Here is a 17,024-nt window from a genome sequence, read left to right as displayed (position 1 = left end):
CAGCCCTGGTATGTTTATATATAATTTCTCTTTAGTTTACATTTATTTATCTATTTATTTATTTATTTATTTATTTATTTATTTTGTTTAAGGTAAAGCCACGAGAATACACTTAAAACTGTAAATTGAGTATTATTATTATTAGATTTAATGTGATAATATCGACATCAAACAACATAAAAAAAACATATCATAATAACATTTTTGGCCATATCGTCCAGCCCTACGTTCAACTAAATTCGCTGCACTAGCAGGATGGCATTGACATCCAAACAATCCCCCCTCTGGTTTTGTGAAACTTCCATCCAGACCTACCAGCAACTACCCTCTGTCGTATTGGCCTCTTGGCCAAAAAATGGAAAATAATTGTCTAAAAGGAACAGATCTGGGCTGTGATCCCATCACGATGTCTTCTCTTATTTGGGAGGAATGCAGACAATCAGAACAAGAGTTTAATGTTTACATTCTGTTGTGACGCAAGATGATATAAAAACATTGTCACCAAAGCCTGATTTATAACACTATTGTGTTTCGACTATTTTATGATCCTGATCACCACCTTGAAGGCTTTGCGGATGTCTTTTATTTATTCTTCCCGGTAGTTCACGCTCTGTAGGATTGAGGGGATCACCCACACACACATTGGCATTCTAGCACACGCCACAAGGAGCCAAGACTCGAGTCCCCGGACGAGTCTGGTCTGATCCAAAGAGCTTGCGACCGTGTCAAACCAGGCGTCTGCCGGTGACCGACGCGTGAGACGGGAGATTTCCTTCCTTTCTCTTTGAGATCTTGAGAAATTGTCTTGGAATCGAACGTCCCAGTGAGAGTCCGTCTGGTGTCCACGAGGCACAGCGGGCGCCGCTCAATCCTCCTTTTTGATGGGACAAACTGTTCACAGGAGCGTTTGTATTGTTTGTGATAGGTTACATGTCGACTTGATGGGTTTTTGTGTAGTTTGTTCTGGATATTATATTTAAATTCAAAGGAGTGATTTAGGAGAGTTATCTTTATTAAATTGAACCATTCAGGGCTTATAAGTTAAACTTGCCTAAATAATTGGTCTTAAGTTGATTCATAGTGTGTAGCTGCATTACATAAATACACAGCAAAACGATGACTATGGTCATATTTAGTGTTTATTTTAGGGAGAAGGAAAGAGGGCAGGAAGGAAGGTTACAGAATTTAAGCTGAATATTTGATTGAATGGGAGTGTGTGTGTGTGTGTGTGTGTGTGTGTGTGTGTGTGTGTGTGTGTGTGTGTGTGTGTGTGTGTGTGTGTGTGTGTGTGTGTGTGTGTGTGTGTGTGTGTGTGTGTGTGTGTGTGTGTGTGTGCATGCACAATTTATTCACTCCACCTCCCCATGCCAGTAGAACCGTCCTAAGATCACAGGGTCGTGAGTCGTCCAATTCTCACTCTTTTCAAGGGTGAGGTATTGGTCTTTTTTAATGTGTGTGTGTGTGTATACATACATAAATACACACACACACACGTGAACGCCACCTCCAGTATTTATTTTCATTTCGAGCCGTTAAATCTTTTTCTGCGGTGCTCCCGACTGGAATCTATTCCACCATAGATTTCTGACAAAAAATGACGACGTTCAAAATTTTCCAGCTCTAGAAGTGGCCTTTGGTTATTCAAGCACTCGGCATGAAATCAAAAACGTTTTCTTTGTACTCGTTCTGCCTCTTTGGGGCCCGAGCGACTGCCGTGTTTTTGACGAGGCTATAGAGAGGTACTCCTTGAGTGGCCACTCCACCTTCGCCCTCCGTCACCGACACTAGCCGGAACCCCAGTGTTGGTGAGAATCTGCTTCATCGCCCGGTTTCCAATGGCGTCGCCGGTGCGCAACCTTGGATTACTAACCACGCCCCACGTTTTCCCTGTTGGAAAAAGCAGGAGGTGAAATTGGCTGGAGGTGGCTTTTAATTCAATTCATGAACTGCCGTGCGTCCATCTGCACCCATCAGCTACACCCTCCGCTCTCCATCCAGTCTCCAGTCATCCATCTCTCCCCCGGCTCAGAAGGCATCCCTCTCACACTCAAGTGTTACTTTTATTTCCCTGTGCCGCGATGAGGATTTTAAATCCATCTAAATCCGCTCCTTTATCTCCCGCCATCCCCTCCCCTCCCCTTCTTTCTCCTGTAGCCGGGCAGTCGTCGCGCCAACTACTCCGCCCACCGTCGTCAGCAGCAGCAACAGCAGCAGCAGCAGCAGCAGCAGCAGCAACAGCAGCAGCAGCAACAGCAGCAGCAGCAGCAGCAGCAGCAGCAGCAGAACGCCGCGGCTCCCATGATGCAACAGCACGGAGGACACGGTCAGGACACCATGGCGTCCCACTGCGTCTCCCCCATGTCTCAGGGAGGAGTGGTCAACCAGTCTGTCTCCGACCCCCACCAGGTAGTGTGTGTGTGTGTGTGTGTGTGTGTGTGTGTGTGTTTGTGTGTGTGTGTGTGTGTGTGTCGTATGCTGTTTTTAAACAAACTAATGGACACTTTTATCAATATGCATCTTTTTATTTGAAGTAAACACACTTTTTTTTTAAACAACTTGTTCCAAACAAATAGTATACGCATTTTAATTTTACTAATAAGAGTGCACAAGAATGTCCTTTTTTTTTTTTTTTTTTTTTTTTTAACCAGACGTGAATTTCTTTTCACTTCCGTTTGATTTATCACAGTTTGAATCGGTCATTTTCTGTTGTTTTGGCTCTTTTCATTCACAATCATTTAATTCGAGCCTAAAGTACAGATTGTGTGTTTCAATTTAAAGTGTATTTACTTCATCCATATTTTCAGGTACAAAACGTATTGGAACACCTCTTTCAGTACCTATACCTTACCTACCTATACCCAAGAGCCTCAAACAACCTGTTGGAATTCCAATGGACCCTGTGGGAATTCAATTGTAAACCATTGAAATTCACTATGGGATGTTTAAGGTGTAAAGTGAGTCCCAGGTCATCACAGTCAGAAGTATAGGAGATGAGGATGAAGACGTGAAGCAGCAGGATCTACCTGTTTCCTCGTTGACCACCGACGGACAAAATACTACTGAAATACTTGACTCCTAACACACTCATAGGCGGTTGTGCTGTGCTCTCGGAAGACACGATGGGGTCAGACGCGTTGAGACTTCGGAAAGTGACTTTATACAGAAGACGTGCAGCCAAATAATAAAATTGTGCCTCGAGTACTTTTGGGTGCCTGAAAAATTGTCAATTATTTAAAAACTATGAAACGTGGAAAAACTCTGAAAACAGGGTCGACAATCTGCACTTTTAAGCTCACTGGTTTTTAATGGAAACTCTTAGGAGTGCAGAGCAAAACAACAGGAGACGTGTCACAGTCCGATGACTCATGGTCGGCGGCTTCCACCTCCAAAGATGAAAATGTGATGACTCGGCTTTATAATCCGTCGACGTAAAGGCGCTGATGTGTGATGCCATGTTGGTTTTATTATCATCCACCACGCGTGCTCCTCCTCCTTCTCCTCCTCCTCCTCCTCCTCCAGGGTCGCTCGGGCTCCTCGCAGAGCAGCAGTATGAGGAGCTCCTCCAAGCACGGCTCCTCGTCCAACAGCTCGGCGGCGTCGTCCTACTCCCTGCTGCAGCCCCTGGTGCCCGAGGTAAAGGACATGGGAGCAGCTTACGCTAGGCTGAGCGCCGCCAACCCCATGGTAGGAGAGAGAGCCCGAACGCCCGCCGAACGCCTCCCTTCAACCCCCCCCCCCTCTCCTTTTTTCTGAGGCCCCTCCTCCCTCCTCCTCTACTCGGTAGACGCTCGCTCGAGCATGTTCGTACTGACTTAACTTTTTGGCCAGAGGTGGAAAGCTCCGGGCTCCCGCGGCGCGGAGCCAGCCCGTTCTGCTCGTCGGTGGAGCCTCTGGGTCGCGGCGGTCGGTCGGCGGATCCGCGGGCGGTTTGCTTCCGTGTTCCCCGAGCGCGGCGGGCCTTTTCCCTCGCCAGGCCGATTGGCGGACCGCGTACGAGTCCAGAACCTCTGGGTTAATCAGTCGGTGCGACGGGGAAAACGGGGGCCGGCGGGGCCAGTTGGTAAATTCAACTTTGACCAAATCCTGTCAAAAGTACGGGAAACGCATCCAATGGTGATGGATATTAAACGGACTGTTACACATCGGCAGCAGCCATTTTTGGCCGTTTACGAAAACACCCGGTCGGCGGCGCTCCTCTGTAGGGTAACCGCGTCAGACCCGCCTCATATTAGATGAACGGTGGTGGTGGGGTCAGAGATGAGCTGCACATTGGTCTGGTTCCCAGCGTAGGGTTTTCCACCTCTGCCTTTCTGCTGTGAGAGCTGATCTTTAAAAAAAAAAAAAAAAAAAGTCAGATGATACATTTACTCAATTAATTTTCACCCATAATTTAATGAAAATTTGGTAGAATTACCAAAAGGTGGCCATATTTAACTATTTTGATTTCAGGAATATTCCTGACTTTTTTGGGGGCGGGCGTTATACGCTTCGCTCCTGCAGCAGTCCAGCTTCTCCTCCGTCGGTCCAGCCTTTCCTCCGTCGGTCCAGCCTTTCCTCCGTCGGTCCAGCTTCTCCTCCGTCCGTCCAGCCTCTCCTCCATCCGTCCAGCCTCTCCTCAATCGGTCCGGTGTTGTACCCAAACCTTGCCCGATACCTCAGACGAACGGTTTAGAGAGAGTTTAAAAAAACAAACAAAAAAAAAAAAAAAACAACCTACACAGGCACCATGTTTGGATGCCCGTGAGACGATTTGACAGGAAGCAGCAGTTCAACTTTTTGACAAGTGCTGTCAACATCTTTTTAAATCAACACAGCAAATGCTTTAGACGTGTAGTAAAGACGCGGGAAGGACAGAGGAAAGGCTGGAACGTACGACGTGAGGGGCGGGTAGAAAACATGGACACGGTGCCGCTGCCGCCGCTGGAACTGGACGGTGACATCGTTGGATCCGTTCCCTCAATGTTTCCATCCACCGGCAAACAATTTGAAATCTGAGTCTCTGCGCGAATGTTTCAGCATTTTGAAATCACCCTTTTCTTGCATGATCTTTTTTCTTTTCCCCGGGTATCAAAAGAATTTGGACGGGTGACTGACGTGTTTCGAAAGAGGCTCTATTTTTACTATTCGGCGGGATACCTTCTGTATGATGTCATGATGTCTGACCTTCCACTGGATTCCATTGAATTCCCAGCGGGGGGCATTAAATCAAACAGGTCTCATGCTCTGGGAAGAGGATGTGGCGTCGCACTTCAGAAAGTAACTTCACATTAATTATATATATTTAAAAAAAAAAGTGTCATCTTAGAAATGCAGCCGGATGATAAGAAAGCGCCTCATTTGAAGTCATCCGTCCAAAGACCTGTGGTTCCCACGGAGCGGGAGGGGATTAAAACAAAAACGTGGAAACCCAACATCAATGGAAACACGCTCGACTGGAAGCGGGGGGTGTGCGTCTTCAAGCCGGTCGGTGGAAACGTCGGAGAACGGCGCCGTCCGTCTGTAGCCGGCGCTGAACGGCGTTGGCGGCCGGGCGTCTCCACTTTAACCTCTGTCGCTTTTTTTTTTTCCTGGACTTCACCGGTTTGGTTTTGACGGGGGCGTGCGAAGCGAAGCCCGTCGGACGCGGCCGCTGCTCGCTCGTCCCCTGGTTGCCGGAGCCGAGTGGCGGACGTGAGAGCAGCGGGGTTTCCAGCGCGGTTGGAGGAGGTTTTCCAGCGCGGGGCGTCGTGCGTGTTGTGGAAAGAGAAGCCGCTTTCTCGCTGAGCTCTGACGTGTCTCCCCCCCTCCCCTCTCTCTCCCCTCTCTCTCCCCTCTCTCTCCTCCAGCCGAAGCACCAGGATGCCTTCTCTCTGGCGCCCCCCCAGAGGCCGCTCACCACCATCAACCCCATCGGCCACTCCCTGCATCCCAACGGGGCCCCGACGCTCAAACCCTCCCCGGTGCCCCGCACCATCCAGGGCCTCCCCTGGGAGCAGCGCTCCCTCTACAACCAGTGAACACCCCCCCCCCGGACCCACCCCAAAAACCCCTCCACCCGACCCCCCAGGGAGCAGGCTGGAGGGTCTTTGTTTTTTCTTTGTCTTTTTTTTTGTTTTGTTTTGTTTTTTTTCTTCTGTTTCCTGCGACACGGGACCCCCCCCCCCCTCCCCCACGTGGACGTTTTTTGTGTCATGGGGGGAGGGAACGGGGGAGGGTGGGGGTGACGCTGGGTGTGGGCGTCGCCGCTGAGAACTAGACCAGGTGTAATGACTGAGTAGTTTAGGTTGAAAACAAATGTGTTGCCTTGACCCTCATGTTTGATCTGCTCCACGTCCTGGATGTAAGATGCCCCCCCCCCCCCTTATGGGGGGAAAAAAACAAAAAAAAAGTCTGTCTTTTATAAATAGTCCCCCCCCCCCCCCCCCCCTTTTAAATGGAGTGGATGGCTTTTTATTGGTTTTGGTTTTTTTTGGGGGGGGGGCATTAGACCGGAGGACGAGAGGATTCCCGCCGTCATTTTGGTTTCGCTCCTTTTCTGTTACCGAGAGAAAGAAGGGAAAATGTGAAACGTGGTTAGTAGTTGAATTTTTAAGTCATTGGGCTCCACCCTCCTCCACCCTCTTCCACCCTCCTCCAGCCCCAAAAGGAAATTTGTGTATATTTAACTCAGTCACAATGTATCATTACTTTCAGGTGTCTCTCTCTCTCTCTCTCTCTCTCTCTCTCTCTCTCTCTCTCTCTCTCTCTCTCTCTCTCTCTCTCTCTCTCTCTCTCTCTCTCTCTCTCTCTCTCTCTCTCTCTCTCTCTCTCTCTCTCTCTCTCTCTCTCTCTCTCTCTTCCCCCCCCCCCCCCCACCCCCCCCACTAGTCTCCAGCACCGTCACACAGCGTTGCGGTGCAGTGTGTAGAATTTAGGGACCGGACTTGGCAGAAATGAAATATAATATTCATAAGTATGTTTTTAAATTAGTGTATAATCCCATGGAAATAATAATCGTTGTGTTGGCGTTTTTTTTCTTTTTTTTTTCTTTTTTTTAATCTACGTAGGAAGCGGGAAGGCTTCCACGCGGGGGGCCGCCGTGTCGCACCGCCGTGTTTCTTCTACAGGAGCCCGGAAGGGACAAACCGAGCGCCGGCTCTGGAGAGGCACTTTCGCGGCCGCCGTCTCCTCCGTGGGTGGGGTGGGAGGGCCGCCGCGTTGCACCGTCGCCACTAAGTTCTACACGCTGCACCTTGGATGCGCCGAGTTAATTCCAGTACCTGGTCCGACTGGAGAGCAAACGTGGCCCAGGTTGACGCCTCACATCCTCCCACGTTCCATATTCGCGTCGGGAGCCGCCCCCAATTCGTCTCGGGGAATCCGAGGCGCAGGGGGCGAGGCGCGGGATCCGAGGCGGGGGCGAGGCGCAGGGGGCGAGGCAAGGCGGGGGGCAAGGTGCGGGGGGGCGAGGCGGGGTCGTTGGTGGGGTCCGAGGCGAGGCGGGGGGCGACTCCGGACTCGGACCCCCCCCCCCCCCCGGGAGTCCCGCCTTTTTTTTTACGACGGAGCCGCGGCCGAATTTGAAAGGGGGCCCCGCCGCCCTTTTTTCGGAGCGAGCAGGCGCGGCTCTGGAGGTTGTTCCGTTTCTCCGACCTTCGCCTCGTGGGCGCGTGCTCGTGCTGGCGGTGCTCGTGCTGGCGGTGCTCGTGCTGGCGGTGCTCGTGCTGGCGGTGCTCGTGCTGGCGGTGCTCGTGCTGGCGGTGCTCGTGCTGGCGGTGCTCGTGCTGGCGGTGCTCGTGCTGGCGGTGCTCGTGCTGGCGGTGCTCGTGCTGGCGGTGCTCCTGTAGTTTTGATCGGTTTGTTTTGGAGGCACATAAAGGAGCCTGCCGGGAGGAGGGGGCGGGGCCGCCGAGTTCTCACTCTGCGACCGCCTACTGTTTTACGTGTCTGTTCTTCTGTTCCCACTTAATGATGATGATAATAATAATAAAAAAAAATTAAAAAAAAAAAAAAAAGAAAAAGCGGGCGCTGATGAATACTGTTACGTCGGAACTTCCAGGTCCGGAAAGTAAAAGTCCCCCCCTCCCTCCCTCCCCCGGTGTTTTGAGTCAACCGCGACAATCCAGAAGTCTCGGTCGAGTCGGTCAAATCTGGAGCAAAGAAAAACACGGCGGGGGACCTGTACTTTCCAGGGCCGGAATGCTCCACCTCCGGCCCGCGTGTCGCTCTGGGGCGTGGGCAGGAGGTGGGGCTTGTGGTTGAGCCACACCACAGGTCAGTTTGTGGCAACGCCCCCCTCCCCCTCCCCTCCCTCCCGGCCTCACCCAGCCTCCCCCCCCCCCACCCCCCCTCCAAGAATGGATATAGTTACACACTTCTTCCAGGATGTTTCAAAAAGCAGATAGGCATTGTTGTTGACTCAAAAATAATAACTTTCAGGGGTGGATGAAATAACCAAGTTTTGTCTGAATATCAGTATCTTATTATATCCAAACAATGTTAACAATCTGATTATGATGTATAGTTCTTTGAAAAGTTACCTCGGTAACTGGGCAATCCTGCTTGTTGAAATACCCACAGTTCTGACGATGTGTTTCCTCTTTTTAAAGTTGTTATTTTTATTCACGTTTTCATTGTTGCTTTCTCTCTCCTTGTAAAGTGTCTTTGAGTATTTAGAAAGTGCTATACAAATAAAATGTTTTATTATTATCACAGCCACGGTTTGGGTTTCATTGCTTCTTCCGGGAACAAAATCAGACGTAAAACCACAAGGTAAAAACGAGCACGCGGGAGGAAAAACTTCAAATGCCTCTCGACTGCTCCGGGCGATACGTCCAATCCAAGGAAGGTTACAGAGGTAAGATGAAAGTCCTACATTTGATACTTGATTTTTGAGAAATAAAAGTGCATTCAAAAAAATATTTTTGAATGCAGCTTCATTCAGAAAAGTTATGGTCGCGTTTTTATTTGATAAGACGTAATAAAAGATGTACTGATTAAATAATACCTGCCAGGTGCACCACCCTTTAGGGACAGCAGGGGGCACAATTTTTTTTTTTTTAATTAAGATTTTGTTTCTCCTACTCATTACTGGTTAAATGAACAATATAACGCAATGCAGTAGACTATTAAACAGTGTTTAGATTTGTATTTATTTACGTACATCATAGGAGAAACAGGATATCAATCTTGGAAGACAGGAGCCATTTAATTTGTGGAAGTCCAACTCCAAGCCAGGTGATCTGTTGTGATGAGTTTGAAAACGAATGATTTTTTTTCTTTGCAACGTTGCCTGCAAAACTGGTGGTGAAAATGTACATGAATGTTTCAGAGGAAAATAATGCGGGCACGCACTGTGGAAACCAGCCGATCATAAACATTCAGAGTGAAATATCTCAATGGAGGAAAAAAAAAAGCAGCTCTGGAAGAAAAGACTCCTCGGAGGTGGAAGAATTGGGCAGTTTATGGGATTAAGTTTAGAGTTGAGGTTCGACCCCAGACTCGATGCAGCCAGTTCGACATCTTCATCCCCAGTGCTTTTGAGAGAAGGGGATGAGGAGTAACTCTTGCACACAAGTCATTTCTCATCAAACCTTTGACACACAAGCGGCCACAAACGGTTTAAGAGTAAGTTGCACAATATTCCCTTTGTCTCATTTTGTCTTGAGTTTATTTGCCTTCGGATTATTGTGTAAATTAATGTCAGCAACACTGGCATTTACAAATTGTTTAGATAGTGTGAATTGTGTCTCAACCACAAAATATGACCATCCCTGATACACAACTACAGGCTGAAGGCAACACATGGAGTCTGCATGCCAAGAAACAATTTTAAATAATTTTAAGAATTAAATATAACCACTATTATTATTGTTATTAATAAATTCCTAGAACATTAATATCAAAAGAACATAACCTTTGATAATGTACAAGGAAAAATGACTGATATTTATCAAACATTTTAAAATGGTGCTTGTTCATCTATAATGCATGTTATGCATGTATATCTAACATATCTATTTATGTAAATTCAAAACGTACTTATTTACAATTCTGTTCATATCACGGGCATATCTTCCAATTAAAAAAATAAAAATAAAAAATAATTACACTTTGAAAATAAATTTAGAATTTTCCGAGAGGGTATAATTGTGTATTTGGTTTATTATCATAATAGCCTAGAGACATACGATAATTACACATTCATCCCGAACATTTCCCCAGGATCAGCATCAAGCTCCTGGATAAGAAATCAACAGTTGGAATATGAAAAACACGCGCTCCATCGGCGGCCCCTGCGGCTCTGAGAGCGACGCGCCTCGCAACAAAATCGATCTGGATCATTAGGAATTAATATCGGCATCCCGGTGGAGCCATTAGCGCGGCTGTATTAATCCCGAATATCGATATTAAATCGTTCGCCGTTTCGATCCGCTGCCGCCGAGGCCTCGGGGACGCCCCTCGCCCGGTGTCAACAAATACAATTTGTTCGTTCCCGATTTTTAGGAAACGAATCCAAAAAACACAACACGGCGACGGGCAACGCGCGTCGCGTGACACGTTTGTCGGTAGCCGCCACAACCATCGATTCGATCGATCGTAAAAGTGATTTTTTTTTTTTAATCCCAACAAGAGACAATCACTACGATTTGTTCAAAAGTAAAGGAACAAAATCAACACATTTCGCGCCTGGAGATTTATAATGCGCCACCTGGGTTTTTTGACGCCTTTTGACACCAAACCTCCTATAGACAAAATGGTCTTTACCATCATTTATGAAATATCTTTTTTTTTTTTGTTAAATTGCTCAATCCGCGCTTTCTAGGCACTTGTCGGGAAACGAAAAACACCCCCGAGAACATCCCCGGAGCCCGTGGTTTAGCGGTGGTCGGTGCTGGGTGGAGGCCGAGCCGCCTATAGGCCTTTACCGCGCCTATACGTTGAGGCCCGCCTGCAGTGACGCGCTGCGGCCGCTGGGTGGCGGTAGTGGACCAAGCAGAAAGGAGGGCCCTGGGTTCATTATATACACAGGGAAGAAACACTGAAACCAGCACAACCACAACTGACTTTTTGTTGTTGTTTTTATACAAGTCGAGTTTTAACAAAATCAATAGCATCAGACTTTACATGGTTAACTGCCCATCCTTCTTGTTTTAGTTTCCACTCCGTGCATACACGAGGGTTACTATAGGGCGGAGGTGGAGGAGGTATTCGGACCTTTTTACCTCAAAAGATAAAATAAGAACTTGCTCCTAAATAAACTTTAAGTATTGAAAGTAAAAGCACTTTTATACTCAGATCATATACGCTGATATAACAGAATCTACAGTACTTCAAGTAAAATGTATCAAGGTGTAGATATTTGCTTTGAACATGTAATGGAGTCTCAGAAACACAATATAATAGTAAATAATTCATATATAGATAATTGAAAGAGCTACTCCAGTACTTCCCGCCGCTGTTGTTTTGGTTTTGTCATGGTGGGGGTGTGAAGTGGAAATTTTGTTAGAAATGCATTTTGTATTTTATTTGAGCCCTTTTCTGGCTTGTCCGAATTGGCTGCTTCTTTCTCGGCCACGTCTTTGTTGTCAAAGAGATCCTGAATCACAACCGAGACCAAGCCAGTGAAATAAAGCAAATAAATAAGGTTAAATGAAGCCTGTGTGCATCTGTCATATATTTAGCGCTGAGCTGTTTTGTACGACATCAACCTTTTAAATGCGGTTTTGTTCACCCCCCCCCCCCCGATTCCGAGTGAATTTGAACAATTCAGCGATATGTTCTGACCGTAAATGGGCGGTTTTGCAAAACAGGTTTAAAATGTAAGAAAACCAATAAATGTTCTTCAGTCATTTGAAAGTGAGTTTACGTACAATTAATAGTTATTGCTCGTCGTTTCTGGATGTCCTCAAAGTTTGTTTTTTTTTGTAAATTTGACAGTTTTGATGCACAAAAGCATTTTATTTTTTTCCCTAAACGTGCCACAAAAAAAAATAAAAATAAAAATAAAAAATAAAAGGGAAGTACTGCAGGTTAACAAATAGTTTAAATACAGAAAGATCCTGATGTCCAGGGGGAGAAATCTGTCTAAACTAGAAATGATTCACACACGTAAGCATGAGAAACTGCTCAGGAATGCTCTTTAAAATGGACGGTAAAATGACAAGCAACGTTTCACAAAACACGGAAGATAAACAGTCCAAGAACGCTGAAATATCCGAAGCTGTAATTCCAAGAGGGGTTTGAATTATTAATTTAATACAAATTTTCTTATTAAATATGTGACAGTCGTTAAATGAACCAAAACTATAATAAGACAAAGGAAACAAGTTCTGACAACTTGAATTGAAAAACACTTTTAAGAAAAAGCAAAAAAAAAACAAAAACAATCACATGTGAACTTGCAGATTTTGTCGCCAACGGTTCAACCATTGGATCTATTATAAAGTTAAACACTTGGAAGGAAGGAGTTGAAAAGACCCGATGGTGAAACACTATGTCTACACGCCCTCCAACCCAGCGAACGCAGGGGAACATCCCGACACGTCTGCTCCTCACGGTTATTCCAGTTCTTCACCAACTACTTAAAAATTATGTTCCATCCACCGCCGGCGTCCGGAAGCAGGAGAAAAAAAAACAACAAAAAAAAAAACTTCCTAAGAGGAAAGAATCCTCCGGGCCAACATCAATAAAACAGAAAATAGAATTGTGGCTTTCACACATTCATACTATACATATATTTACACAGTTTGCACGTTCACAGTTTTAATGGAACAGAGGATTGTGTCATTTCTTGAAAGAAATATATACATTAGATGCCACGAAAACTGAATTCCGCACTCGGGGATATCGGGTCACGGCAGAATTTTATATTTATTTAATTTTCTATGAACTCTATAACTGTGAATTAAGAAAACGTTCCGGTTTCCGCTTCTTCCGTTAGGTGAATGTTTGCGTTTGGCAAATCCGCGATTCACGACGCGTGGCGCGGAGGTCACCGCGGCACTGAAGTGAGCGGAATAAAACAGAGGCTGCAAAAGTTCTGCAAAATCCACTTCTGTTAATAATCAAACACGGTGAGAAAGCGGCACCCTCTCTATTCATTTTCACCAAAAAAAAAAAAAGCAACGAATCGTTCCCTCGACTCAAAATGTCTGTTAATTTTATTTTTATTTTTTTAACGGCTGTTCATCACGGCGAATAAAACCGTTTTCACCCTTTTCCGCCACGCGCACGAGCACATTAAACAAATTCAAAATATTACAATGAAATAACCTACTCAGCTAGCGAAGGATCCATTCACGCATGGATGGATCCATTGAGGTGTATCCTGCACCAGGGGGGTTTCCAACCCGCGGGTCGGGCCCCGCCGGCGGTCCGCGGCGGAGGGCAAAGCGGGTCGCCGGGCAGCTTCACCGACCCCCGTCACGCGAGGCGCCGCAGTCCAGCGTCGACATGGATCACATCAACCGTGGAAAGAGCAGGGGGAAAAAAACAAAACACAACTTTATTATCAACAGAAACGGGAGTGAAAACATATCGTGTATTTCGAGGGCTCGTTTTGGCGAACTGATATATTTGTACGCCGCCGGCCCTGCCACTATGTTGCCGCCGCTCTACGGAACGCGCGAGCGTCTCACCCACCACTCTAATCTAGTTTGAAAAAGAATTTCAATGAATACAATTTGTATTTTCGAATAGTTAAACAGGTTATTAAAGCCAGTACCGGCAGTGAAGTTCTGAAAGACACTTTTTTTTTTACAAGAGTATTTGATTGAGAAGTGAGTTAGAAACATCAGCTCTGCAGAAAGTTTTCAGTTTTCATTTTATTTTGACACGGCCGTGAGCTTGTTCTGCAGCGTGTTGGGAATCTGCGGTGAGTTTTTTTTTTTTTTTTTCGTACCAAGGGGGAAAAAAACCCGCTCTTAACGTAGCGGATCAGACGCTATTTCCCAAAGAAGAGATTTAAACTAAATGAACCAACCAAACTGACTGAACATCACTGTCTCCGTCAGAAAGTCCTCGAATTAGAAGAAGTGACATCAGCAGAGTCCGAGTTCACTAAGACCATAGATATTATTACCGTTATTATTATTATTACTACTAAGGACAAGTGCAGGGCTGGAAAGTGGGTCAGGGCTCATTCATAGGACACAAATGTATAACAGAAATAGGAGACAAATCCTAAGAGCATACACACCCAAATATGTACTCAGGCATAAAACAAACAGTACCATCACAAACGCTACATGTGATGAGCGTGCATCAAAAGTCTAAACGTGTTTGCTTATTTATTTTAAGTCTACCTCTATATCCCCTATGATTAAAAAAAAAAAGAAAAAAGGAAAACCACACCTCCGAAGCAGACTAGACTTTGAAAGTGCGCTCTGCACTTTCAAAGTAAAAGCGTGCAGGTTTTGTTTTAACCCAGATTTGATTTCTCTGGAGGTAACGGCGTCTTATCGTTTATCGTACTGAGCTTATTTTGAAGGATGTTTATAGATTAATGTGTTCACGGAAATATGCCCAATTGTGTGATTCATTGCATACATTTAAAAACAGAAATGTTTATGTCTTTGATCTGATTTTGATCTGTTTTTGCCCATTTATTTTCATCTTTATTTCCAATTGAAGTGGCGTTTTTTTTTTAACCGTTCTGTTAAAAAGGGGTCAAACAAAACCGGAAAGCCGCCGGGGATCCCTGCTGGTCTCCTCAGCCGGTCCCAAATCCAAAGTTAGGCTCAAAGGCAACTTTTAAAGCTTGTATCTGCTCTCTTTGGGGTTGGTCAAGGAAAAAAAAACAAAACAAAACAACCCCAAAAAAACAAGGGAGGATGGTCACCGCTCGGGGCGTGCGACCCAGGAGGGAACCCTCAGAGTGCGACGCTCCGCCCAACCCACAATTAGGGAAAGGACGAATAAATGTTCACACTCGGGTTTTCTTTCCTCGAGCGGCGAGCGGGCGAGGCGCAGACGAGACGGTCCGCAGGTAGCCGGATTGGGCTTCACACGGCCGACTCTCATGAGGTTCCCCGTCGCTGGGGTCAAAGGTCGTACACATGCTAAAGCGATATGGAAGCTGCGTAGAACATCTGACGGTAGCAGCCTTACGACGACACTGTTCCCAGAAACCTCTGTGTGGCGGCTTCTTTTTTCTTTTTTTTTTTTTAACCGCGCTACGCTCACTTCCTGAGTCTCAAAAAACAGACCTCTGACTCAAATATGCAGCAGGTTGAAAACGTCCTACACACATAGATCGAGAGTGGGGGAGGTTTGTGTGCATTGTTTTGCCTGCGGGTAAACAAAGCCAGTCGGTTAAAATCAGCCGAGAAACTTTGTCATTAAAGTAAGTGAAGAGTTGTTTAAAAAAAAAGAAAGGGGGGGGGCTCAAAGACATATGGAGTCAAATTTAGCCAGGTTATTATTTTTTGCATTTTTCGGTTCGTTCTATAAGAACCGAGGGTGACTGACGAAAAAAAAGACCTTCTCAAAGCGAGGGGATTCGGTTGAAATCAATTAAAATGCACAACCGAGTGGCACAAACAAAACACAAACGAGCCCCAAAACTACAAATGGAGGCAGAAAAAAAAAACCCCAAGATATTCCTCCTTCAACAGGTCCGAGGCAGCAGCGGCCTCCTCCTCCACCTCCTCCTCCCTGCGTTCCCGCCCAATTTAACCCCTGTTTCCCCCCACAGCCTGTGACCTCCTTCTGTCTCCCCTCCCCCAAAACACACACACACACACACACACACACACACACACACACACACACACACACACACACACACACACACACACACACACACACACACACACACACACACACACACACACTAGAGGGGCTGTTGACGGGGTCTTGTGATGCCCTGCCATGAAGAGCAGTACAAAGAGCCAAAGACAAAACACAGCTCGTTTCCTAACTCCACTTCCTCCGCCGCGCGTTGGACGAGCGAGAGGGGGGGGGGGGGGGGGGGCGAGAGAGAGAGTGAGCGAACAAGAGAGAGAGAGACAGAATATGTGGTTCTCGTTATCACGGCCTCTGGTGGATTTCTATCCGGGTAGAAAAAGCCCCAAAGCATCAATAGCTTGTTAGATGCAGGTCGGGTCACCGGCGAGTCAAGTCAGTGTGGGGGCACGTTAACCAGGGAGGGCCTCAATGGAGACGGTCCTTCAACAGGAAGCCTGCCTCCACTCCCCCACCGTGCAATGGGGCAACGGCATCGCCGCGGAACGTGGTCACGGTCACCCTCCCCGTCGCGTGGAGATGGGTTCGGCCGGTCAACGCCGATTGCTCGGGTCGACTCCAGATGATCGAAAAATACGGGGGGGGGGGGGGGGGGGGGGGTAAATAAATAAATAAATAAATAGATGAAAAACACTGGAGTCGTCCTTTAACCTATAAAAAAAATAAAAACAAAATCAACTCCCCACACAGAACCCCAGTGCTTCTCAACACCGTCGGCGGGCGTGTGTCCTCCGTTTACTTTACGGACAGACTACACGGTCACTGTTTGGCAATCGATCGAATTGACAGATTCTAAGACGCGCTGACGGTGCAAAACCCGCGGCGGCAGAAGCATTCCGTCCCCGACAAACGGAGCCGCGCCCTCGCCGCGGGCCGGGCGGAGGTTGCATCTCTCCCGATTGCCGGCGTTAAATTCGACAAATTGCTCACAGGGCGCCGCGGAGCATCACCGGGCGCTGGGGGAGACGGGGTTCGCCGCCTTGGTGGTGGTTGTGTGAGCGCCGGGGTTCTTTGTCAACAGTAGGACGTAAAAAGGGGGTGGAGGTGGGCGGGGGCCACACGGCGTGGGGTTGTACCGCTGGGGGCGGCGAAGAACCAGAATTAGGATTTTTGGGGGACAGCGCTGAGCGGTCATCACAGAAGGCGAGGTCATCGGACGGTCTGAGGGATGGCTCTCCGGCTCTTGACACCTGGGGGCCACTGGGCAGATTGGAGGGGCCATGTTTAACATCAAGGGGGGGAATAAAAGTGTCCTGTTCTTTTGGTTGTTTTATTTTAAACAGATCATTTGTGAATTGCACAATTAGATTACACCATTA

The 17,024-nt window shown here is 47.0% G+C and overlaps 1 protein-coding gene across 1 annotated transcript; it reads left to right on the top strand.

The window, feature by feature from the left end:
- The first annotated feature begins 2,322 nt into the window (after positions 1-2,322).
- Positions 2,323-6,702, top strand: LOC307237146 (uncharacterized protein). The gene is made up of 3 exons (XM_080009797.1): positions 2,323-2,406; positions 3,520-3,684; positions 5,826-6,702. The coding sequence occupies exons 1-3, from the start codon at positions 2,335-2,337 to the stop codon at positions 5,994-5,996; spliced, it is 408 nt and encodes a 135-aa protein (XP_079865923.1). The 5' UTR covers positions 2,323-2,334; the 3' UTR covers positions 5,997-6,702.
- Positions 6,703-17,024: the final 10,322 nt, after the last annotated feature.

Source organism: Zeus faber (assembly GCF_960531495.2).
Source record: "Zeus faber genome assembly, chromosome: 11".
Classification (NCBI taxonomy): domain Eukaryota; kingdom Metazoa; phylum Chordata; class Actinopteri; order Zeiformes; family Zeidae; genus Zeus; species Zeus faber.
This window is presented reverse-complemented; position numbering and strand designations above follow the sequence as displayed.